General features: G+C 54.1%; 2 protein-coding genes across 2 annotated transcripts; both read left to right on the top strand.

The window, feature by feature from the left end:
* Nucleotides 1-631: 631 nt before the first annotated feature.
* NATD1 (N-acetyltransferase domain containing 1) lies at nucleotides 632-13,240 on the top strand. The gene is made up of 3 exons (XM_076350915.1): nucleotides 632-785; nucleotides 8,778-8,896; nucleotides 9,726-13,240. The coding sequence occupies exons 1-3, from the start codon at nucleotides 689-691 to the stop codon at nucleotides 9,840-9,842; spliced, it is 333 nt and encodes a 110-aa protein (XP_076207030.1). The 5' UTR covers nucleotides 632-688; the 3' UTR covers nucleotides 9,843-13,240.
* Nucleotides 13,241-16,060: 2,820 nt separating this feature from the next.
* On the top strand, nucleotides 16,061-25,126 carry TMEM11 (transmembrane protein 11). The gene is made up of 2 exons (XM_076350676.1): nucleotides 16,061-16,185; nucleotides 24,224-25,126. Exons 1-2 carry the CDS (start codon nucleotides 16,121-16,123, stop codon nucleotides 24,738-24,740), a joined length of 582 nt encoding a protein of 193 aa, XP_076206791.1. The 5' UTR covers nucleotides 16,061-16,120; the 3' UTR covers nucleotides 24,741-25,126.
* Nucleotides 25,127-25,370: the final 244 nt, after the last annotated feature.

Here is a 25,370-nt window from a genome sequence, read left to right as displayed (position 1 = left end):
CACCAGCCCTGCGTGCTGGTTCAGTACCAGTACAACAGGGCAGTTACAGCGCAGCACCAGTACACCGGGGCAGAGGACCCGGTACACGGGCAGGGTACCCGCTACAGCAACTACCGTAGAGCAGACGGCACGGCGGGGCAGTACCAGGGCCCCGGCGCTGGGCCCCAGCGCAGCACCAGTGAGCCAGCAGAGAGTACCCAGCGCAGCACCGGTGCAGCACCGGTACAGGACCGGTACAGCGGTACAGGACCGGTACACCCTTGCAGCACCAGTACAGAGCACTAGGGCGGCACCGGCATAGGGTGAGGGTGAGGGTGAGGGTGACCCCGTGCCCGTGCCCGTGCCCGTGCCCGTGCCCGCCCGCGCGGGGGCCCGCCGGGTGCGCTGCCCCTTTAAGAGCCGGACGTCTGTACCAAAACAAAACGGCGGCGCGGCCATTGGCTGGGGCGCGGGCACGTGGCGCACAGCTGGTTTCCTGCGGCCGCGCGCCGGTGGCAGCCCCGCGGCGCCCGCCGCCACGGCCCGGCCCGGCCCGGCCGCCGCTCCCCCCCCCCCCCCCCCCACCTCCTCCCCCCCCCTCCGCCGCCGCCGCCCTCGGGATTCCGGGACGGGACCCGCCGCTGCCGGGGTTCCGTGTCGCGTACGGCCCGGCCCGGCCCGATCCGACCCGGCCCGGCCCGGCCCGGTCATGGCGCACTCGGCGCCGCTCGGTCTCCTGGAGCAGGGCTGCCCCATCCAGGTGGAGCACGATCGGAAGCGGCGGCAGTTCACCGTGCGGCTGAACGGTAAGGCACGGGGGCCCGGGGCTCCCCGGTACCTTCCCTGCTCCCCTCTGCCCCCGGTTCTACCTGCCTGGGACCCCCAGGACCTACAACCCCCCCATTTTCCCCCGTAGCGCTCCTCTCCCCGTGCCCCCGGTGCTGCTGTGTCCCACGGCACCTTCCCTTGTACGCCCCACCTTGCCACCATCGTCGTCCCCCCCCGGTGCCCCTGTGCCCTCCTGATATTCTTCTGAGCCCCCCTGTACCTTCCCCAGTGCCCCTGGTTCCTGCTGGTTTTCCCCCCCCCCATCCCATCCTTCCTGCCCCCCTAAAAGCTTGGCCCAGGAGATCTGGGGGTCTTTTGGCTCCCTCGGTTGGTGTTGGGGTGTGGAGCCCCATGCTGGCCTGGACAGGTCTTGGGGGGCACTAGCTCGGCCCCCCCCCTCCCCCCCCCCCCCCGGAGTAGGTGCCTTTGGATGACATGGAGGTGCCATGCCAGGTTGGGGGGGGGGGGCGCGTACCTTGGCGTGTGAGCTGCTCGGTGGCTTTTCTGGTGGGATTCCTGCGGGGAAGCCCCTCGGGGGTGTGAGCATCCCGCAGGGGCCCCGGCACTGTGGGATCCTACCCGGTTCGGTAGGATCCACAGCACGGAGCCAAGCTGCCACGAGCGTCCGTGGGACCGGGGCTGCAGGGATCTGGTGACGCAGTGACCCCCCAACAGATCTGTCACGTGTCAGGCAGAGTGAACAGAAAAGTAGGTGCCACTGACATTTCTTTATGGCATGCCGATTCCTTTCCAGCCATCCTCTTAATGGTTAATCCCAAATATTCCACGATCCCAACGTCTCTTCCCTGTCTGCTTGTCATGCCGAGATCCACTCTGGGGAAAACAGGCCATCTCGCTGCCCTACGGAAATTGCAGGGTAGTTGCCTTTTAAAAAAAAAAAATAAATGAAACGGGTAGTTCAGAAATTATACAGACTGTAGGAGGCATTCTCAATAAAACAACAGGAATAGTCTGGATTTTATTTTAGACTCTTCTTCCCCCCGCCCCATTTTCATTTCAACCACTAATTACAAAGCGCAGGCTGGAGGCTCAGCAGTGGTGGAGCAAGGAAGGAGGAGACGTGTGTGCTGGGTGCGGAGAAAACAATTTCACCAACTGCTTATTTCAAACAGAGATCAAACGAGGTCCCAGGTGACGGGTCCCCACTGCCATCGCGAGAGCTGTAACGCAGCGTTGTCGCTGTCGGCGAAGTTCGTATGTGCACGAAAGAGAGGGGAGAGCTAAGGACCGACAGTTATTAGGGAAATGTAATCTTTTTATTGTGGTTTGCCGAATAAAAACTCTGCCAGCCGAGTAGCGTTTGGCGGCTGAGTGGGGATGAGTCGGGTCCGGAGAGGATGGACTTCGAGAGTGAGAGAATCAACTGTGGGACCCATGGTGGGAGTCGTGTGTAAATAGGCACAAAACCTCCTGCCTCAGGAGCGGACCACTGCGGCTCGGGGAAGCCACAGCCTTCCCCAGGGTTGTAGGTGGATTCCCGTGATCAGGGTTGTTTTTTTCCAGGAGTTCAGGGAGACTGAACCCTTTTTTTGTGAGTTCAGCACCGGCCACGTAAGGAAGCTGAGCTGAGCAGCGTCCTGGCATGACGGTATTCCTGCCGCTGGGCTGACTAAAAGCACACGGGGTGGGTGATCCGCCTCTCCTTCTTCTCCTTAGGCATTTGCTGATAACAGCCAAGCCCTGGAAGGTGGTCAGAAGATAACCATCCCTGTGGGAGTGCGTGGCAGGGTGTTTATTTCCTGCACTGCTCTCTTCATCGCTCCTGCTCCTGGCACGATGAGCATCAGTGATGCTGAATGCTCCGGCAGGTTTTCCCTGCTGCACGCAGGGGAATGACAAGAAACGGGTCAGGCACAGATTTTAGTTTCAGTGTGACCCACGTGTCCCTCTGAGAGCACTTTTTGCCCCGTGTTACTGCACTGCGGCAGAGATGAACGGCAGCCCGTGGGGCGAACCTGCAGCTCGCCGGTGGGCTCCAGGGTCAGCTTGTCTCTGGTGTCTCGGTCCTAATTTCAGCTAGATGTCGAGTGTGGGTGATGCTCTGGGAAAACACAGGTGCATCGGGCTTGTGGACCAAGGAGCCAGGCTTTGCTCATCTCCAGTAACAGCTGCTCTCTGGGCTGATGGCTTGGTGGTTTACGGTGGTGTGATGTTGGGTAGAAAACTTTCTGTGGTGATATTCTTATGGAAATCCCTGTAGCAAGAGGCCTGAGGCACTGTGAAAGCTGTGAACTAGTTGTGAAAGTGTGCGTTTTCAGTGTCGTCCTGTGTTTGCCTCTGCACCCCCATGTAACCTCGTGTCGGGACTCCTTCCTTGTATGCAAGAAAGATGAATTGCGTTTGGTTGTTTTCTGGGTTGCTCTGTCTTTCCCTTCTCTGAGCCCTCATTGCTGCACATGGCTCCTAAAACTCTGGTAGAAACAGCTGCTTCACTTTATCATGTTCCCTTTTTCCTTACATCCCAAATGCAGAAGCACTGAGAAGCTGAAAGTAAAGCTGATTATAACCAGACCTCACCGAGCTTCATTATGTCTCCGAGAGGAGGGTAGAAAGAAGCCCAACTGGATTTGTAATCGGTTAAGATGTGACTAACAGCATGAGCTAGCCAGAAACCTCCCAATGCAGCGACTGTGTTGGAAAAGAGCAGTTTGTCAAAGCTAAAAACTTCCATGGGCATCATATAGGCTGGTTTTGTCAGGAGTAGTTGGGGTTTTTTTTGGATCCGAGATAAAATTTCTGGTCAAAACAAGAAACCCAAAGAGACCCCCACCCCAAAGTAGTCGGCCAGTCAGGCCAGCTGCTGGCACAGCTCCTCGGGGCAGGGGAACAGCACTTTTAGCAGTGGCCTCTCTGACTTCTTGATGCCCATCAAACACGTCAGGCTCTCCAGTCGGGAGACGGGCTCACCGCCTGCACCGAGGGGCTCCGGTTCCTCAGGGACGCGCGGGCTTCTCGCACACCCGCGCTCCCATTCATTCAATGCATGGGTGCAGCAAGCCACGCTTCCCAAACCTCCCGCTCCTCCCCAGCTGGGTTTGGGCAGGATCCAGTGGCTGGAAGCTCCTGCTTTGCCTGCTGCCGATCTGAGTCTCGGGAGCTCCTTGTCAGGGGTCTGGGCTCGGGCGTATTAGGAAAACCGGAGCAGGTCGTGCCTTGGTGCTTTCCTCCCTGTCGGGGCAGATGCCCTCCAGGAGGGGAAAGCTGCTGCGTCTGCAGCGGGGGATGAAGGGATCTGGCCACTGGCCACTGCATCAAGATGTCCCCGCTCTTCTCCCATGCCACAGTAGCCTCGAGAGAGCTCCTAAACAGGAAACTGGTTCAAACCAGAGTGCCGCTGCCGCTCCTCCGAGCGAGGCCCCTTGGTGACGGTTGCGCCATCACCGCTCGGCGCTGTCTGTTGTGCTCTGTTGTGTTTTCTCTCCGTAGTAACGTGCCAGTGGCTCCCTGGGGAGCAAGGCCAGCCCGCGGCGTGCAGCGAGCCCTGGCCCGGGATGCACGCGTTCCTTGGGACGTCTCGTCCTCTCAGCTTGCCCCACACGCAGCTTTCAGCGGCCACCTTTCAGCTCAGCAGCCAGAAGAGCCGAGCCCGCCTGCCTCTGGGTCTGAAAGCGGGAAATGGGGCTGGCGTCTGCTCTCTCCCCCCTTGCTCTTGGGGAATGGCTTTGCAGCAGTGCCCCAGGGAGGCTGGAGCTCAGGGGCTGCCTCCAAAGGCTGGTGAGTGCAGAAATTGGCCCGCAGGCAGCAGCCAGCCCTCACCAGACCCCTGCCCTGCTCCGGTCCCAGGCACGCAATGGTGTATTGTAGGCTGGGGCCAGCACAGAGGGACAGGGAGAAGGCCTCAGGCTGGGGGGACGGGTCCTGCTGTGCTGCCAGTGCTGCAGCATCCCCTCACCGGGCAGGTACCGTGCACACCCGGGGAGAGGGGACCAGCGAAGGATGGGCTGGAGCAGGGTGCCTGTGTCTTCCTGGACGCCTGCCGTGTCCCTTCCCCAGCTTGGGGCTGGGGCCGGGCTCCCTGCTTGTTCATCCAAGGCTCACGAGCCGCCCGGCCTGGGGACTCGTGTCTGGTGGTGCGGCTGAGCCTGCGGTGCAGGGGCCTCGTCTGCTGCCCAAAGCTGTCTGCCCTGCTTGGGTGGAAGCTCTGTGCCACTGGTCCTGGTGGAAACCCTCCATGGAGAGCAAGTTTAGACCTGGTCTCTCTCCCACCTTCTGTAAAAGCTTCCCCTTTCCTGTGCACCCTGTGATTCGAGGGAGGGAGGGAGGGCTGGGGACCAGCTGTGCTGCCATTGCTGCCATTTTCATCGTGCAGCCTCCTCTTGCTCCTCTTTCTTGCTGTACTGATTTGCATTGACTCAGACTTCCTCGCTCGCGGTGGCCTCAAAGGCGAGGTGCTGCGCAGGGGAGTGTCTGCAAGTCAAACATCGTGATCAGGCTCATGGGGCACTGCTCGGGCCGGCCGAGACCTGAGCCTGTTTTGCCAAGCTCCGTCTGTGCAGGCTGATAAAATCCCTGCCCCGAAGTCTAAGGGGGCGAGACAGACAGGCGGGAGGCCGGCTTGCGGCATCCCTCTTATGCCATGTTTTGGTGTGGTTTCTGCTTGTGTGCCCCCTCTCTTCAGGGGGGATTGAGACAAGCTGGGGCTGGGCTGCTCCTGTGAGGGGTCAACGCCGCTTCCAGCTCCCCCAGCATTGCAGTGTTCCCTTTGCTGGGGGCAGCCCCCCATGCCCAAGGTACGTAGCACCAAGGCTTCTTCCAGCATCGTTATTGCAGCAACGTGTCTCTGCTCCCCCACCTCCTCCCTCTGGCCCCGGGGAGGCTTTTTGGTGGGAAAAGAAGGGTTGTGCCCGGAGCTGCTCATGGGGAGCCCAGGAACAGTCCTGGTTTGGGGGTACAGCCTGCTTCACCCTGCTTTTCCCGGAGGCTCTGGGCCACAGTGAGGACGGTGGGGAGAGGATGTGCAGAGCAGCTGTTTTTCAAGGAAACAGGCTTTCCGCCGGCCAGTCCTTCCCCTCCCTTCACGAGCTGTTGGCCACCTTCAGCCTCGCTCAGTAGAGGAAGAGGGATCTCGATCTGCAGGAGAGGCTGTTCCTGCAGGACCTGTGCCATGAGCCGGCATCACCGTGGAGGCAGGGCTGCCGTGAGTGCACAGCCTGACAGCAGACAGTGGAGAATCCGGGCAGGATACTGTCTTACAAGACTGAAATCCTTTTGGATCCCGGCTTTTCTCCTCTGTTGATCAGGGCTTTTTCCCACCTCCAGCCCCTGGGGCGGTGCAGTCCCGTGCATCCATCTGTGCCCAGCTTATGGGTTTGGTTTGGCATGTTCTTGCCTGGAGGGGCTGCAGGGTGTGTTTGCGGTGACCTTTAAGCATAACCACTCACCTCTGGCTGTCCGCCTCCATCAGCTCCTCTTGCAGCCTGGAGCTTCCTCTTCCACCACCTTCCTCGGTTTGTGGCTCTGCATCACCCACCATCCTGCAGCGGGGAGCTAGAGACAAGGGACCAGGAGATGCTCGGTGTAGCCCAGCCCAGCCCCGGGGCTGCGCAGAAGTGGGGACGCAGCAGCGATCTCCTCCCAAGCCATCGGTGTCACCTGCAGGGCCTGCACCAAACCCTATGGCACGAGTGTCCCTGTTTCATGAGCTGGGTGGCTCGGGGTCCCATCACCGAGGTGAGCACGTACAGATGCATTTATGTACTTGGCTGAACCGGGATGTTTTTCTGAACTGGGACCAGTTTCCCACAGTGTTGGCGGCACTGGTTTTCTCTGCAGAGCCGGTTGTAAAAATCCTCTGGGCTCTGCCTGTGTTCATCTGTACGCTAGTGGCACACTGCAGCTCCTGTCCTGGTTGGGGTTTTGTGGTGCTACGTGGTACAGCGAATATCGAGGGAAAGTCTGTCCAGGGCAGATCTGAGATTCCTCAAACACTGCATCATCTTCTGCTTTTTCGTGGGTGATACTTCTATATGGATCATATATATAAAAAAATATAATATAAAAAAGTATATTTAAAAAAAACCCCAACATTCTTTTGCTCTGTCATCACTCAGAGAAGGATTTAATCTTGAACTTATTAAAGCTTCAGGCAGAGTCTATGGAAAGTTTTGGCCTGGGAGGAGAGCAGAGTGGAAGGTCTGGAGCATGTGAAAGCCACCATTATAAGAGCGTTTTACAGCCTTCGGTGCTGCCACCTCTGCCGATAGCACCTCTAAGAGAGCTGCCGCTGAATGTGTCGCTTCTGATGCGAGGGTGAGGGCAGCCGGCTTTGCCTGTGCCCCGACCTGGGCGGGCTTTCTCTCAAATGAGACAGGTCTCTGCTGCTGGGGCAAAGCTCAGCTTGCAGCTGCTCCCTTGGCTCTTGGCTTTGTTCGGGTGCCTGGATCCACACGGGGAAATGCTGCGGTTCTCCCTTTTTTTTCCCCCGCAAAGATTTGTGGCTGTAAAGTGGGGCTATAGGATCTCATCTGCGCTGGTCTTCCTAACGGGAAAGAGGCGAGCACCCCTTCAGCCCCTTCCCCACCCCGTTACCTCTGCCCGTCCCAGCGGTTCACCCCAAACCCTCTGTCCCGAGACAGAGGGGGGAGCCTGGGAGCTGCAGGGAGGCTAAAAGAGCTTGGCTTTTTGGTGAACTAGAGGCTGAGAGCGGCAGGACTGATGCCTGTAAATACTTGGGGGGATGGCAGGGAGGGAAATTATTTATGTCCACCCAAGAACAATGTTGGCACAAGAATGAGCGGGTAGAAACCAGCAGGAAAAAACTTAGGCTGGAAATGCGAAGGTTTCCATCCGATGTAGGAGGATTGAGTCTCTGCCTAAAAGGAGCAGGAACAAAAACTTGAGCTGCTTCTCTTGAAGCACAAAATTCAAATGGTCTCATTTCTAGTGCCTCTCAAATACAGCGATCAGGGGAACTGGGCTGGAGTTGTCAGCTGAAATGCAATAAAATAAAGCGTAGTGAGCTCAGCTAAAGCATATAGTAAATGCAGGTGAACCTTGTGGCCCTTCACCCTCCAATAACCATTGGAGGGAAAGGAAAGGTTTCCATTATTTTAATTGAGCTTGTCTCTTGGATTGGAAGCTTGCATTTCTGAAACTCACTTTTAAATACAGAAACCCTCTAGAAATGAAATGTTTGCTTTTGCGTTGAAGAGAGAAGCTCGGGTTCTGCAGACGAAGTCGGAGGGGTGTTATTAGCCCTCCTCTGGTTTACACGTGTGCTGAAACTTCTTTTTTCCTGTAACTGAACTGCTGTGAGAAAGGTCAGGGTGTCGCAACAGGAAGCCTCTGTGCGTGTGTGCGCGCATGTAAATGTGTGTGCACAAACCCCCCTGCATGCCTGTGCACGCTTTCCTGTGTGTTTGTGGGATTCATCTCTCTCCCAGCATCTTCCCCAAAATGTGTCTGTCCAAATGCTGCGACACCAGGCCAAGAAGTCTTGTCCTGTTTTATATGCCATGACAAAAAACTCTGTGCTGTAGAGAGAAAGGAATCGGCCGTTACCTGGATCAGCTTTGTCCTGTTCTTCCCCCTCCTCTTTTTGCTCACTCTCCCATCAACACATCCCACCCATCCCTGCCAGCTGCTTTCCTACCCTAAACGCGTTGTGTTGGCACGTCGGCCCTTGATTTAGGGCTGGGTGGAAAAGGTCCAGGGGCTTGGAAAAGCCAAGCAGATCCACCTCTGCTCGCGCCTCGGGAGGGGGACCAACAGGCATGTCCAAGTGTCACCAGAAGCAAAATCTCTGCTGAGATTTTTCCACTGTGTGAGACCACCCAGTGCCGCAGCCATTCCCGCGGGCGTGAGGAGCCGCGCGAGGGCTGTTGTAGCAGTCCCAAGCTGCCTGTCCCCTGCTGTGGGTTCCCCGGTGAACGGCTCCATCCGACGGCGGGCTGGGAGCCTGGGGCTCCCCGGGGACATCCTGAGCCTCACCCCTCTCTCGCATCCCCCAGGTTGCCACGACAAGGCGGTGCTGCTCTATGAATATGTGGGGAAGCGGATCGTGGACTTGCAGCACACAGAAGTACCGGACGCCTATCGAGGGAGAGGAATAGCCAAGCACCTCGCGAAGGTACAGCCCCCGCCACCCCTTCTCCCCTGGGCAGAAGCTGTCGCTGTCCCAGCCGCGGCTAGAGACCCTGGCTGAAGCAAGGCCCCATTGCATCGGTGTTGCACGCGTGCCCCCCAGGAACCATCCCCGCTCCGATGGGAGATAGGGGTGGCTGGCGGAGCAGATGGAAAACCGTGGTCAGATATTCCTATTTCTGGCGGTGAGAGGGGCTGGGTGAGTGCCAGCACGTCCAGCCGCTTGCCCGGGCTCGGCCCTTTCCTCCTCGCAGCGAACAGCCCTCGCGCCCACCTTGCAGGGGCTGATGCAGCGCCTCTCCTGGGGGCTGGACCCCCTCATCTCAAAGCTTCAGGGCCCTCGTGAGCCCTTTTCCTGCCTTGGGCCCTGTTTTGAGGCCCGCAGCCGTGCAGGGAAAGCTGAGGAGCCACAAGCACAGTGGTGGTGGGGGATTGCGGGGTGATGCTTTGGGGTTACAGCTGCTCCCTAGCCCTGTAAGCCAGGGCAAATAGGTGACAAAGGTGGCCTTCACGTGATGTGGCTGGGTCACCCACAATGCAGCATCCACCAGGCTGGATGCATTGAGGGTTACCCAGGGGGTCCCTGCACACTTCTGGTTAAACTGGGGACCTTGTGGCGGCTGTGGCAGGACGGCCATGCCCTCCCCCCAGCCCTCTCCCCCCGGCTGCCTCACGCAGGGCGTATGTGAGGGCAACCTGCCGTTTCCCCCAGCTGCACCTTGGGTACGGGAGTCCGGTCCCCCGGGATGTTTCAGAGGAGATTGTAGGCTGGGGGTGCTGGTTATAACCCATCTGTCCTCTCTGGTTGGTTGCAGGCAGCCCTGGACTTTGTGGTGGAGGAGGACCTGAAAGCTCACCTGACGTGCTGGTACATTCAGAAATACGTCAAGGAGAACCCGCTGCCGCAGTACCTGGAACACTTGCAGCCTTAAGGCAGGACAGCTCTGACACCAGCACGCCTGTCCCTGACTGTTCAACGCGGCCTTTGCTTCTCTGCGGTCTCAGGAAACCCCCCTCCCACACTCACAATTCCCACTTTTTTAAGTACGTCCATGTGATGCATGAGTGTGGGCACGACCTCCTCCTCTCTGCCCACGTGTGAGCATGGCTACAGCCCCTGGGCCAGGCTGGCTCTGGGCACACGTGGTGCCCCCCGGTGCTCTTCTTCCCAAGCCAGGGGGTGGAAGAGGATGATTTTTCCACCAAACGCCATCACAAGACCAGGGGATGACTCAATCTGCGCCTCATCCTCTCCCCTCCGCTTGGCGACAGCAGTGAACTGGCTGGGGGATGTTGGTTAGGGGTGGTCACAGGGCACCAGCCCCCCTTTCCTCCCGGCAGCTGGGGAAGATGCTGTGGATTAAGCCTTGTGGGACAGAGGGAGGTGCTGGGCGAGCCCCAGCCCCACGGCAGGTTCATCCCCTGCGGCATCTGCTGGGCACCGAGCCTTGCCCAAGCCCATGTGGGGCGCAGGTGAGAACGTGTGGGCCATGGTGGTGCCTTGGGGGCTTTGCTGCACTGACTGTGGAGACGCTGGGATGGTGACACCTTCGAGCCTAGAGACAGGAGCCATGTGAGGAGCGGGCTTCCGCCACAGGGGCTGCAGCAGAGCATATGCTGTGTGAGTGTGCAGAGGAAGAAAGACGGCTGAGTCACAGACGCTGCTCCCTGAAGATGCCAGCTCCTGCCCAGCTGTCTGTACATAGCCCCAGCATGGCATCCCTGCAGGGTCGCGGACCGTTGTTCCTGTCTCTGCTCCCTGCTATCGGTGTTGTCCGTGCTGGCGTGGACACAGCCTGCTCAGGAGGCACAAGCCCCGACGGCCAGCCCTGGCCTAAGCAATGAGGGGACATCCCATGCTTTTGCAGGCACCAGGGTGGTTTCCTGCAGCTGAAGAGGAAGGCTCTCCCCCACCCCATCTCCCTCGACTCCAGCTCTGCACCCCTGTCTGTGCCCCAGATCCTAAGGCCTGAGCCGTCATCGCATCCTGAGAGCATCAGGGGTAAGGCCTCCGGGACCTGGTCCTGGCCCGTCTCCAGGGCTCGATGCTAGAGCTGCCTGCCTCCGCGTGGATGCTGATCACTTCTCTTTACGGCCTTTGGAAAGAAGCCCCAGCTCAGGGCATTACCCGTCTGCTCACTGGTCTCCTCGCAGCTCCAAGCCCTGGGCGCTAGCAGCATCGTGGGGTCCTCGGCCAGCAGCAGGGAGGAACACCCTCGCGTTGCGCTGTTACCTCTGCGGATGATGACCCCGTAGCACAGCTCAGCGTTGCCACAGTCGGATGTAGAGGTAACACCGTGACGGCAGGGCACTGCCTGGCTCCAACTTGCTGCCTGTCCTGCCTTGCCCAGGCTTTCCAGGGCCTGAGCTAGACCCCAGAGCATCTCCCCACGAGCTCTCGGGATTTTGCAGGGCTGCGGTGGGGAAGACGGTGCTGCTGGCACGCCAGCCCTGAGCAGCCGCTGGGGGCTGCAGCCGGGCAGAATGAGCTAAAGAGCCTTTTACCTGGAGGCTAAATCCAGACCTAGCTTATCTCTCAGCAGGGACTAAAGTTTACAATCTGTGCCACGGACCGAATGAAGCCCCGGCCAAGAGGCAGCTCAGCCCTCTCCCAGAGCCCAGTGCAAAGTCCATGGTGGCAAAGGCAAAAGTTCCTACAATCTTCTCTCCTGGTTGGGTTGGTCAGAGATGGAGACCCTGTGCCTGATCTCGGCCAGGGAGGCCCTCAGCTGTTCCTCCCAGCCACAGGCTCGAGGCGAAGCCCTGCCACCTGCCTGCGCTCGCGGGCTGCCCACCGCCGACATAACGCAGCCCTCTGCCCGCAGGCTTGAGTAAAATCTCCCAAACTCCATCCCTGCCCTGCCACACCGCAGGCTGTGAGACCCCCGCCCGTGTCCACCACCTGCCTGGGGAGGGACCTGTGCCCGGCGGCAGACCCATCTCTGGCTTGTGCTGCTCAGGAAAGGCATCAGGCTCAGCCCTGCCGCTGCCTCGTGCTTCTGCCCTCTTGTTGCCTATTTCAGCCTGGCTGCGACCTTCAGGATGGTTTAGAGGGACTGGGAAAAGGTCGCAGGTAACGAACTAAAGAAAAGGGGCTGAAGAAGAAATCTGGGCTGCTAAATGTTCACTCTTTAACATGCAAAACACACTTCAACGTCTAGTTACAGGAGCAAGGCTGTCTCTGTTACAGCCAAGTGATGACAGAACCGTCCCTGCTCTTGATCCCAAGGTGAAGCTGAACCGTCTCCTCTCCTGCAAGCCAAGATAAGACACCGTCGTATCTTTGTCACAGCGGGGCTGGGTGCTTGGAAGAGATGTGTGCCTGGTTGCCTCGTGGGAGCAATAGCGTGAGCCCAGCGCTGCAAGCCTCTGCCCTGGTTTTGTGCTCATTTCCACTGTGCGACAGTTCCCAGAAGCACCCCATCATGTCTGCCGCATGAGAGCGGCTCGCTGGAGGGTGTGCTGTGGTCGCTGCACCAGCAGGGTCCCAGCATCCAAGCCCAACCCTGGAGCCCTTCGTGCTGCTCTGGCAGGAACCTCGTGCTTCCTGGCGCTGGATCACAAGTGGCGATCACTGCCTTAAATCAGGCACCGCACACAGTTTTGCTGCTGCTTCCCTTCGAGGTGCTACAATCCCTCCGGTGTCTGACCTGACGGAGATGTGTGCCAGTGTCCGTGCCAACCGTTTCACTGCTGTACCCATCCTCTGCCCCGGCCTTTCCTTCCCCGTGTTTTTTGATGTCGGCAAATAGCAATACCCACAGGTCACCAGCGGTGCCGCGGTCCACGGTGCTCCTGTGATCTGGCGCTGCCAGGTGGGAGATGGCTCGGGGTCCCTCGGCACTGGACAGCCCTCCCTCCTGCCTCTCTGCCAGCCGCCCTTTCCCAGCTCGTCTCTGCAGGAAGGAGCTTTGAGTTCTGCGCTGCCCCTTGGTGCTGACTAAGCCCGGAGGAGTTGGGGATCCTGGACTCTCTCTGGCAATGGGAGTGTGGAAGTGGGTTGGTTGAATATTGAGGTCCCCAAACCCATTTGAACTATAGACCTTGGTGGGTGGGGAAATGCAGAGTGCCGTCAAACCTGCTTCCACATCGCCCAACCTGAAACACCCCCATCCTTCGTCAGCTTTCCAGCATTGTCTTCCTCTGTCCAAGGTTTCCATTCTGTTGAATTCGGTGGTTACGATGTGCCTTTCCTTCTCAGGACCTGTTACAAACGACCTTTCTGCTTTTGTTTATGTCTAACATTTATCTTTATCCCTCCCTCTGTCATACTATAAAACATGAACATATTGCATGGAATACAACACAATAAAAAGTGTGGCTTAACTGACCCGCAGTGGTTCGCTGTGCCGCGCTTGGTGGGAGGCAAGAGGAGGTGCCCACGGAACCAGGGGACCTCGGGCATCCCCAGCTCTGTCACTGCTGGGCTAGGTCACTGCAGCAGAGAGCCTGTTTCACAGGTCCTGTCAAACAACCCTGCCCTCCAGTCCATGTCCAGGGTATGATTTTTGCTGTCTTGTTGCTGCGTATTCATTTTCTACATAAACGTAAACAATCTTTTTCTCATCCCCAAAAAGCGCATCCTCTAACAAATCTAACCCCAAATCTCTTAGACGGTAACTCCCGTCCATCTGGCAGTGTCTTGGAGAAGATGAGAGAACAGGCAGAAGTTGGCAGATCTGCATGTTGGTGTACTCAGCAGCTACTCTCCTACTGCCTAACCTTCCCCTCCAAAAAATGGAGAAAATGCTACTCCTGTCCCTCATGAGGAAGAGGATCTCGTGCAAGAAGAACCCCATCCAGGTGGTGAGGATGATGGAGGGTCCATAAGACCCTCGCTAGGTTCAGAACAAAGGGGGCTTGGTCGCAGGCCTGGTGTTGGCCGCAGCTCCCTGTGATTTGCGGACAGCCACTCGTGTCTTTTCATCACCTAACCTGGATGCTACCTGCATCACCCTTCTCCCATCGCGGAGCACCTCGGAGCCAGATCCCAGGTAAGCCCAGCATGCTCCCATTGCAAATCAACAGGGAGGCACGGGCTGAAGCTGTTGAATTTTATTTCAGGTCGTAGGGCTGGCTGACCTCGTGGTGACTGCGTAGAGCTTGGGGTGAGTGGGATCACAACTGGTTCCTCTCCTTTGCCGGCTGATCCGCCCCTGCTCACGCTTACCAGTCCTGCCTCGAGACTTCGGGCCAAACAGTCTTCAGGAGTTGTCCTGCAAATGCAGCTTCTCGCGAGCAGGCACTCAACGTTTGTGTTCATCGGTTTAAGATGTTTGAAAACATTAAGGCATGAAAACATTTAAATAGCCGGCGGCGTTGTTCCCTGCTGTGCTTGTCCAGAGCAAGGCGGGTGGGCAGGTGACTCAAAGGAACACGAGGCGCTTCTCTCCTGGGGCCAGCAATCCTCAGCCCTGGTAGCGACAGCCCCAGCACCCAGGCTCCCAGCACAACGTGTTTACGTTGCTTCCTAAAGCCGGGTGCAAGCCACGGGGGCTGAGGCCGGAGTTTCAATAGCTGAAAATGCCAGGGCTGCGGGGGGGGGGGGTTGTGTGGGGAGAAGGGGCACAGCTTATTTACAGTTATGATTTGATCCAACGTGACAAGTGGCCCCTGGGCTGCAATTCGAGCAGGCGTGGGAGACAGCACGGGAGGTTTGGGTTATAGCACGAAGCTGGGCTGTCGCTGGTAACATGCTCTGTTTACATTCCACATTCCAGAGGGTCCGATGCTCCGGCCTGCCCCAGCAATGCCGCCGCTCGGCTGCGCACTCTGCCAGGCTGGGCACGCTTCCCAAACACCTCTTGTTTGTGCAAATGCACCACTTACCTCCGTCGAAACAGATGACCCCCAAATTACGGCTGAGAAAGCAGGGGTGCGGGAGGGCCCTGCAGCCTGGAAGCGCGGCCTCGCAATGCCTGGGAAGGTGGAGGAAGCCATGGGTTCGTTCTCTTTAGTGACATTACATCACTTGGAAATAATGTTGTCAAAAAGAGGCATTTTCTGGGAAGGGGAGATGCAAAGACGGCGCTGCTCTCTTCTGAAACGCACCGTCAGGCCGGTTGCGCTCTCCGCCATGTGCTGGGAGCTGAGGATAGCTGGCAGCGCAGCGTACCTCCGGGAGAGGGGAGGCAGCGGAGCAGGGAGCTGCTGTTTGTTAAGGGAAAACCAATTCCCGAGAAAAAGGCTCCTCTCCTGGGAGGAGTCAGAACTGGGAGCTAGAGAGAGCCCTGAAGAAGGACAAGGATCCTGGAGACACACCATCCAAGCACCCCGGCACAGGTCCCCTTGGGTAACCCTGCTGTGCTGGGGGGTGCCCCCTGGGCCAGAGGCTAAGGACAGGGTGGGTCCTGGAACATCCCCACAAAACCTCCAGCGTCAACCGCTGCTGGATGGACAGGAGCTGGGAAACCTGTGACAGTGGCAAACCTGCACTTCGTTTTCTAGAGAAGCGTTTGGCTATGAACTGTTATTCCTCCTCAGAGATGCAGCAGTGGCGGAGCCTCCCCATTCCCTGCTCCTCTTTCAGAATTGATTAAAGGGGCCATGTTTGCCCCAACAAAGCCCAGTCTCTCTTCCCCGGGGGGTGCTGCTCGGAGGAGGTCCTCCATTCCTCCTCCGCCTGCCAACAGGAATCGCGTGTTTCTTTTCGAGCGGGAGAACAAGGCAACGCTCGGGCTCTGGAGGACTGTTGAACCCCAGCAGGAGCTGACCGCGCTCCTGCCTACGGCCGCTTCCACAGCCCGGACCGGGGCGCCTCGCCCGCGGCGGAGGCCGCAGCCCCGGCCGCACCCCCTTCGTGGCGGGGCCGCGGGGCAGGCCGGGACTCGCCGCGGCGCTCCTCCCATGGCCCGCCCGCTCCCGTTGGGGCGCTCCGGCGGAAGAGGCCGGGAGCGGGGGCCGAGCCAAGGGCCGCGGGGCCGCTCTGCCCGCCGCAGCCGACCGCTGGTGACAGGGGGCCCCCTCCGGGCTCCCGCCCCGGCCCCCCTCCGGCCCCGCCATCCCCACACCCGCCGAGGGGACTACGCGTCCCAGGGGCCCCCGCGGCCGGGTGGTGGCGCGGGGCACTGTGGGACTTGTAGTCCGTACGTGGGCTCGCCCCCGCCCGCTGCGTGGTTCCGGCGGCCCCCGCGAACTACATTTCCCCTCGGGCGGCGCGGCGGGCCCTGGGTCCGTTGGCGGAGACATTTGCCAGCCGAGTGTCTCCAAGATGGCGGCGTGGGGAAGGAGGCGCGCTGGCCCCGGCAGCACCAACAGCGGTGGCGGCCGGGAGAGGTGAGCTGTGGCTGGGGTGGAGGGTGCGGGGCTGCTGAGGCGCCTCGGGCCGGCAGGGAGCAGGAGGAGGCGGGCTGCAGCCGCCCGGGGCTCCCCGCGACCCCGGGGCAAGGGCGGGGGCCCCGCTGAGGGGAGCGTTGCCGGGCAGGGCGAGCGGGGGACGCGGCCCCGCTGAGGTGGCGCTGGGGCGGAGGGGCTCGCCGGGGCCGGCGGTCTCCCGCTGTGGGCGGGCGCGGGGATGGGGCCGCGGAGGGGGCCGGGGCCGGGGAAGGTCAGCGTGGCCCGCAGGGTGGCGGTGGCCGCAGCCCATCCCGCCGCCGGGGATGAGGCGTTCGGGGCCGGGGTGGAGGAGGGCCAGCCCTGGGGAGGCTCCTTCCACGGCTATTTTTAAAGGCGGTGAGGGTAACGACGACCTCCAGGGTGACCTCCTTCTGCGGGCGGCCGCGGCGGTCCCGGCCGCTTGGGGGTTCAGCGTGGAGCCGCCGCGCTCCCCTGATCCGCGGGGCCGGGGCGGGCGGCGGTTGCCGCCTTCGGCGCTCGCGGAGAGCTCTGTAACGCTCCCTCTTTGCCTTTGTCAGGACGGAGGAGCAGCTAGGACATGCTGGAGCTACCCGCAGAGTAGCTGTAGAAGTTCGGGAATCATAACTTTAAAACAGCAAAAAGAGACAGAGGAAAATCTTGCTGAGCTACTTTGAAATCTGTATGCGCAGTTCTTTACCTACTTAAAATGTCTAGTTAAATCCTGTATTTCCTTACGTTGGCATTTTCCCTGGTTTGCCCCAGGGCTGACTGATGTAACCAGCAGCTGCTGAAAGCTGCTGCGTTTTTATTGTGAGGAGTTTTGTCCTGCTGCCTTATGTAGAGACTCTGATCTCTCTCTTAATTTTTGCTGTGGCTTTTGCTTTATTTTGTTCCCTTGCTGTAATTCAACGGTATTCTTTTTGATGGTGTTGAATCTACATAGCTAAGGAGAGCCGCAAGTAGCCCTTAAAATTCTGGCGCTAATGTGAATTGCAGGAATGCTGTCTGTGTTCAGGGAATTTAAAAGTAATTGAACTGGAAGAGCCAATGGAATTACTGCATCAGTGTAGTTTATATAAACAACTAAGAATACCACAGAGCTCAGTGGCATAGTGGTAAAGTTGTCTGCGCCCAGTGCTGGCACCTGCCCCAGCGCTAAGCACATGAGGTGTGGAGTTTTCATGTGGTAGCCCTGTCCTCCCAGCAGAAGTGAAGAAAAAAAACATGGAAAAGAGCACTTAATAACGTCAATGAAAATTATTCTGCCAGGGTGAAAACTGATGCAGACTTAAAAGTGAGTTGTTACCTTCTAACTTAATCTGTGAACTATACAATAATCTAATTGTAGTTTGAGGTGATTGTTTGGGTTTTTTTAAGCTACGATTACTCTTGATCTTATGATCAAAAATACTTATTCATAAACATGAGCTACTTCATGAACCTGCCGCATGTATTATTTTTCCTTTGGCAATGAGAAGCATATAGCTAAGTATAAGAAAGCACAGAAGTGACATAGCAGAACAAGAGACACCACTGACCAGCGTTTCACAATCCCTATCAAAAGATGGTGGTTCTTTTAGGTGTCGTCCCGTACGAACGTGATGGAAGATCATGCTTCTGATAGGTATTGGGTGATGTCAGCTAGGTACTACTTCTTCCTTGCAATTGCAGAGCTGGAGATACGCGTGACTGGGCCTCTGCCTCTCTCCATCAGCGGCTAATCCTAAATCACACCTACTGATCTTGTTTGACTGCTGGCAACGCAAGTTGTGTAAAAGGCAGTGCTGACAGACCTGATGTCATCAAATGATGACATACGCTTTTTATATGGTGAATACAGTTTTCTTACACTGGGCAGGATTCTTGTCCGAAGACACGTTCCTTTGAACTGAATATGCTAATCCAGCTTTCCTCATAAATGAGCTGCTTCAAGGAGTTTTTATAGTTGTCAGCCAGCTAGTCTGAAAGGCATCTGTGTGTTGGGAGGTGGTGTGAGGAGACTCAGTAGTGAATAAAATACTGTCTGCCATTAGACTAGACCAGCTTTCATTTAAAAAAAGAAAAAAAAAAAAAAGCCCAGCAACTCTCATCTGTGGAGACTGTATCCCTTCATAAATTACTTTATTGATACAAGGAAGTCTGTAATTGGTCAGAAAGTGCTTTCCTCAATAGGACTAAATGTAAGGACATTAGTTTCAAAGGATGTTGGCTGTGAACTCCAGCTGGCGCTCTGGTGGTGAAATAATAAGGTTAAACAAAATAACCCAAAACACTGAAGAGAACCAACTAAATATTTGTTCTTCTTCATTCTGGATAGACTCTTTAATGGAGACTGTCTAAAGGGAATTGTTAATTTGTAGACCAAAACAACTTTTTTATACAGAACAGACACTGAATTGTACTTAGTGTTTTTGTATAAAATTCAGCACGATGACCGCCAGAACACAAGACAGAATGCCATTTGTTTCCCCGGGAGATGTTCTAACAAACTCCAGAAAGAACAGCTTTAATGTCACCACCACTGCATGTACTGGCTTCTCTGCGCCCTTAAAGAGGTCTCTCCATTCGCTACCTGCGCTGCTCAGATTTCTGGTACTCTGTTTGCTTACAGCAATGATTGACCTATTTCCATTAGCCTGGCTAATCATTAGTTGACTTAAAATTGACACCTCTTTTTGTTCTGGTGGCTGGAGTTTTTTGTTACGGTTTGGGGATGTTTTCCTCAGTGTCGTCTTCCCTTGCTGAGGCTGCTTGAAGATCTCATCTATGTTCTCCTGTTCTCTTTCCTATTTGTATTTAAGGTGTATATTTTGAACGGAAGTCTTGCTTTATTGCTACGATCTTCCCATTCTTCCTCCGCTTTAATTCATCCATTGAGAACCTGTTGAGAATGGCCTTTAAGAAGCCATAGGCCTGACAGCCGTGGCTAATGGCCTGAGACTGGTAGATCGTGTGGACGTTCAGCAGAGAAACAAATCTTTGGGTGCTTGAGCTGGGATGTGTTCATACTTTCTGTATGCCATATCCTGGAGCTCTCCTGAGTAGGAAAATACACTGTTGAATAAGACTTTGAGGTGGAGTATTTCCACTGAGAATTAAAGCCAGACCATGGCTCATTCCTTAATCTTGAAATTAAATTAAATTTCAAGAAGGATTTACGTGGGGGGAGGGAAGTTTAGTTTTTGAATTTGTCATGCCTTGACTTTACTGACTTACTCAAGCTTGGCTAAGATGCTAATAATGACCCCAGACATTGTGCTTTGGCCATCGGTAATGTCCTTTATCTGCAGTCCACTTGCACAGCCAGCATGAAGTCCCTCTGTTGTATTGCTAAACTAGATTTTGTGTGTGTGTGTGTGTGCACTGCTTGTGACAGGCGTTATCACACTGCTGCAAGCTTCTCTTTTTTTTTTTTTTTTTTTAACCTACTAATCAGACTGGTCTTCATTTACAGTTAATCTGAATGTATGTTTGGTGCTCTGAGCAATACTGTTGTCCAGGAACATTCTTTTAAAAAAGCAAACAAAACTTGACCTCCGTGTTATGGGAGGGGTTTAAAAAGAACTATTTTTGCACAGAACTGTACCTGTGCTTTGTGCAGATTGAGATTGTTTCTAATTGCAATTCGGAACATTTTGCAGAACTGAGATAGATGGATGACTTGAAACCCTCGCCAAAAGCCTAGCTGGCAGATCGAGGAACACCATTAGGCTGAGAGCAACAAACTCGTGCGGCTCAGTCGTTCTCCCCTGCAAGTGGACAGTGGTAGAAGGATGCTGGGGTTTCTTCCAGGATGTTGTCATCTGCCCTGTTCTCAGCGCTGTGTTCGTTTGTTTCTCTCTTTGCCAGTTGGCACCTGACAAAAGTTAAGGTCTTTTCCTCCTCCTTAGAAAGGGTATTTATCTCTTCATCCATAACGATTATCCAGTTGAAACTTATATTTAACAGACAGGCTGCTGTTTTCAAGAGGCAGCTAGGAGGCTGCTTCCACGTTGGAGGCAGAGAAATGGAGCTGCTTTGAGGGCTGTAACTGGGAAACCGCTGGAGTTGCTATTGTTCAGCCAGCTGCAGCACCCCTCTCCCAGTGCTCTCCGATATTCCCATGTTAGGAAGGTAATCCAAATGTAATTTGAAGCTTGCCCTATAGCGAAGACAGACACTTCCGCCCCTCCTGCTGGTGGTAGCTCTGTTCACAACTGATTCCTTATTTATAACTTTGGCAATACCAAAAGTTTACATCAGTGATTTTAAATTATTTTCATCTTTCTATACTGAATAGTTGAGTACTGTCACATTCCCCCATCTATGCGTGCCGTTGGCACCAGGAATGAGACATTTAAAATTTCTCAAGAATAGGATGTGTGAACCTGCAACAGAATAAACTATTTGGATATAAGGTCCAGAACTATTCTTATAGAACAGCTGTACAGCTTTTTAACGTAGCCCTCTTTTTTTGGGGTGGGGAGGCAGGTCCTGGAAACACATTTGATTGAATAATATTAACGACTGCTTTTAGGTTCTGCTCTGTCTAGTAAATAGCATGCTGGGCTTCTGAGCATGTGGCAGCATTTTATGACTTCTGGAACTAGATCCTCTCTGACACTGGTTATCTGCTATTCTTTTAAGTAAAATGGAATTTATATGAAATCGCCACACTTCATAAACAGTGGATGCCAGCTTGGGGTTGATTGCATAGCTCTGCATTTTTGTCATTGCTGGGGGGTGGGGGACAAGCTCCAAAAGGCAAACTCCATAGTCTCCAGTGTTTGAGCAAATCCAATTGCTTTGACTGGATTTGTTCATGTGCAGCTGCTGCGTTCAATTGAAAGGCTGTGTCAGGAGAGATTGCGTCTGTGGATTGAGGTCCTCAGTCCTACTCTGCAAGCCAATGAGGCCTAAAACCTTCTCAAGCCCACGTATCTCATGTGTCTCTTTCTATATCATCTGAAAACAAACCAGTCTTCAGCTTTTCATCTTCCAGGGGCAGCCAGTTCTTGTGTGAAAGTAATACGTGATAAACCCCGCTTCCTCTGTTACAGAAATGGAGACTTTCTGCTTGCGTTGCTGACTCTTCATGTGTCCTATTGTTTGAACAGCTAATTTTTCATTCTTTGTCCTTTGTTTTTGGTTTGCCCGTTTTGCCATTTGCAGCTTCAGCACTGTGATAGAGATTTATTCCCATATTAGAGGACTAATTTGGAGAAACAGCATAGTTAAGGGGCCAGGCTCTATCAGGGATGAAGCCTTTGTGCAGTTTATTTCCCAGTGATTTTTTTTCAGCAGAACATATTTTAAGATCTGCTTGTTTTGGCTTAGGAGGATTGTGCTTTTCTTGACTTTATTGTTATAAAGCCCCAGAGTCTGGCAAGCCAAAAGATTCCAGAAGAGATGGACAGTACTGCCTCTGGCCAAAGTCTGTTGGATTCCTGCTCTCTCTGACAGGTGGCTGTTGCTTGTGGTATGGCTCGGTTTGCGTACATTACGGTGAAAGGAAAGAAGGGATATTCAGAGGGAAGAACAGGCAAGATTTCTCCTCGCTCAGATGAGGCTGATAGGTTAGTGCCGCCTGTCCTGACACTGAGCCTGGAGAAATCCCACATAATGTAGTTACTTGACTTAATTCCTGGAGTTGGAAGCCCAGTTCCCCATGGCTCTTGTACAGGCAGAGAAGAAATGGGCTTGCTTCACCCTTGTTTTCCCAGTGATGGCAGGGAGATCCTGGGGTGACTAGGCTATTGTGCTGTTCCTAAGCCTCTGCGGAGTTCTTAGGTGAGTTTGGATTCTGCTTCTCTGTTTTGCAGACCCACGCTGCATGTTCCTAGGTATTACAAAACGCTGAACATCCTCCTTGGTAGGAAACACCAATTTTATCTGGAGGGTTGTGTTAGCACTGGGTCAGCTTCCAGCTTGAAAATGCCTTTCAGCAATAGCTTTTCCCTGAAGTCATTATGCCTTAGCAAGTGGTTTCAGATAGTCATTGGTGGTGTTTTACCGAGTTACCTTAAGGCTCAGCGTGTCTTCTGTAATGAAACTGGAATTTTTGATTTGGAAGAAGCTGCATGTGGAACAGTTGTCACCAAGAAAAAAAAATCCTTGGCAGAAACCATTACCAGCTGTGTCCTTAATGTATCGGCGTAACACCTGGTTAACTAGTTCTTCGTTAGAAACTCCTTAATGTTAGCTGATATACTTAGTTATATTAGAGATGTAGTACTCTGTAAAATCTTTTATATAGGTGCTGTCCTTCAAAATTTTTCTTTAAATACTTGCCAACTCGCTACAGAACGTCGGAGCCCACCACGTCCTGTGCTGAAAGGGTTAATCATAATTTTCCAAACGATACCTGACAAGATGATGGCCTTAAAGAAGCCACTGGTGTACACAGCATCCAGGTGGATTTTTATTTTTCTTTCTACCTGTGAACAGGCCAAGTTCTGTAGCTTGTAAGTTGAGTTTTCCCTGTAGTTTATATAAATTCCAGCCAGACTTTTAATGAAACTGCTTATTACTCTGCTTTGAGAGAGGCTGGTACATCTTGGGTCCTGCTGTTTGGTATGTTTGCCGCTGTTCACAAAAGCAGCTACTTCTGGCAACAGCTTATAATTTAACAATATTCTTGATTACAGATGGCCACTGCACGATATCCTTTGCAGCATGAATGGAGCTGCACATTAAGGGTAATGTCTGGTAACACAGCGGCTTGCGAATGTGTTTTTCTCCCTTATTTTCCAGTGCATGCACATAAGTACCATTGTACTAACGGAGCAAAAAGTGCCAGTTTCATTTTCCATCTCAGCAGTGTCTTGCCTCCCAATATTGGGAGGGTCTAAATGCTGCTGGGATGAGGCTGTTTTGTCTGCTGTGATTAGGTCGAATATGTGTGCGGCTTGTTCTCCTTCTGCTAAAGGAATCTGCTAGATATTTTTATCCTTGAGAGGCCACGTGCTCCGTTTTGCTCTGGTTAAGCACAAGTATGTCAGAAATAGTTATTTCTTCTGCTTAGAAGGGAGGATTTTGCCTTGTTCTAATGGATGGGCTTTTACGCTTTCTCAGCGCAGGTAAACAGTCATAATCCTATTACTTAGCCATCTGTTACATTACTGTAGCTGCAGCTAAGGTGATGTGTGTGAAGAGGGTGGAGGGAAGGTGGAAACTGATGTGACTTCAGGTAGCTAAAAGCTGCTACTCAAACGGGGGATGTACAAGTCTTGTGAATCGGTCCCCTGTCAGTAGGGAGCCTGCTCCAAGGTAAAGTGAGCGGCTCTTTCTTCACTGTTAAAGCCTGCCTGGATTAAAAAAAAAAGTTCCTTTCTTGCTTTGCCGCATCCTGTTTGAGGAGAGGGAGTGAACCGTTCTGTAACAAACTGAGTGCTCTGCTACCTGTTTCACCTTCACTTCCAGCAATGTTTCTTGGCCATCCTTGTTGGATTTACTATGGATTTACTAGGTTGGATTTACTATGGAGGACTAAATAGCAAGCTGCATCAGTGGCAAGGAGGTAGTTATTGTGGGGAGAAAGCAAACACATTCATCTGAAGATGCTTCCTCTTTTAAAACCTTCCAGCGCAACCTGCCCTCTTGATGGATGAGTTGCTAGTCTTATTTTCTGTGCAAACTCCTTAAGTCTGTACGGTTCATTCATTGATGTGGTGCGGTCGCTAAGGTGTGACGCTTCCGGTATCTCTAGAGAAACTGCTTGGGTATCAGTGTGAGGAACCATTTCAGGGTTGTTAACAAGATCCTTTTTTCTCACAATGTTCTAGCTCCTCCAAGTTAGGAAGAGGTAAGGAAAAATACACTGCCTTATTTTGGGATGACTTCACGTACAGCAGGCATAATTAGCTGATGTGAAATGAATCCTGATTTGAAAAAGCTGCTTGTCGTTGAACAGAGGCAGTGACTGACCTTGCGGGGCTGCCCTCACTTGGGGCATTTTTCTCTCCTGTTCTCACAGCTGGGCAGGTGAAAAGTCCGTCTTTAAGCTCTGTAGTTTTAATTCCGTGTTTCCTGTTAACAGGGTCACCTTGTCCTCCACGGACTGTTACATCGTGCATGAGATCTACAATGGAGAGAATGCTCAGGACCAGTTTGAGTATGAGCTGGAGCAGGCGCTGGAAGCCCAGTACAAATACATAGTGATAGAGCCCACTCGCATTGGGGATGAGACGGCCCGCTGGATCACTGTCGGGAACTGCCTGCACAAGACCGCCGTGTTAGCGGGCACCACCTGTCTCTTCACCCCTCTGGCACTTCCAGTAGATTATTCTCACTACATCTCCCTGCCTGCTGGCGTGCTGAGCGTGGCTTGCTGCACCCTTTATGGTATCTCTTGGCAATTTGATCCCTGTTGCAAGTACCAAGTAGAGTACGATGCCTATAAACTTTCCCGCCTGCCCCTGCATACGCTCACCTCCTCCACTCCGGTGGTGCTGGTGAGGAAGGACGACCTGCACAGAAAGAGACTGCATAACACGATAGCACTCGCTGCCCTGGTGTACTGTGTAAAGAAGATCTATGAACTCTATGCTGTATGACTTCAGCAGGGAAGAGCGAAACCCACAAAGACGAGTGTATTAAGACTCCCGCAGTAACATTTTGTTTTTCCTCTTTGAGAAGCAGTGGAGACTGGGAAGGATTTGGTTTAATAGAGCTGTTATTTTTAAAATAACACATCACTGGTGCACCAAGGTTTTTCAGTTCTTCGTTACACTTAAGACGTGGATGTGTGGTGACTTGCGAGCTGTATGTTAGGCCATGGGAGTCCAGTCCAGCAGCGGAATGTCGATGAAAGAAAGCTATAGAAAGGGGGGTGAGAGCTTCCTTTTTTTTTTTTTTTGAAACATTTAAGTATGTTGTTTAATTGTATTACACAGAACCAGCCAGAAGTTATCATTGACCATTAAAGGATGAGAATTTCAAATGGTTTTGCTCTCTTGTTACTGTTATCATAGTTCCCTTTTATAGTGTGCTTCTAGGGGATGGAGGCTTTGCTGAGAACTCCAGTGGTGGTGATCATTTATGCATGCTCACACACAGACCTGATATTCCTCTTGTCTGTTGCACATGGCAGCAGCATCCATGTTACTTCGCAGCAGCCATCTGTTGAAGGAATAGCTGTAGAGTGTTGCTTTCCCTCTCGCTTGACTAGTTTTGTGTCTTGGAAG

The sequence above is a fragment of the Aptenodytes patagonicus genome, chromosome 13 (genome assembly GCF_965638725.1).
Source record: "Aptenodytes patagonicus chromosome 13, bAptPat1.pri.cur, whole genome shotgun sequence".
Lineage (NCBI taxonomy): Eukaryota > Metazoa > Chordata > Aves > Sphenisciformes > Spheniscidae > Aptenodytes > Aptenodytes patagonicus.
This window is presented reverse-complemented; position numbering and strand designations above follow the sequence as displayed.

Excerpts from the sequence above, each read along its gene's own strand:
- NATD1 (XM_076350915.1), top strand. The coding sequence starts at position 689 with ATGGCGCACTCGGCGCCGCTCGGTCTCCTGGAGCAGGGCTGCCCCATC. Across the intron at positions 786-8,777 it reads GTTCACCGTGCGGCTGAACG|GTTGCCACGACAAGGCGGTG; the intron begins GTAAGGCACGGG and ends CGCATCCCCCAG. Across the intron at positions 8,897-9,725 it reads TAGCCAAGCACCTCGCGAAG|GCAGCCCTGGACTTTGTGGT; the intron begins GTACAGCCCCCG and ends GGTTGGTTGCAG.
- TMEM11 (XM_076350676.1), top strand. The coding sequence starts at position 16,121 with ATGGCGGCGTGGGGAAGGAGGCGCGCTGGCCCCGGCAGCACCAACAGC. Across the intron at positions 16,186-24,223 it reads AGCGGTGGCGGCCGGGAGAG|GGTCACCTTGTCCTCCACGG; the intron begins GTGAGCTGTGGC and ends TCCTGTTAACAG.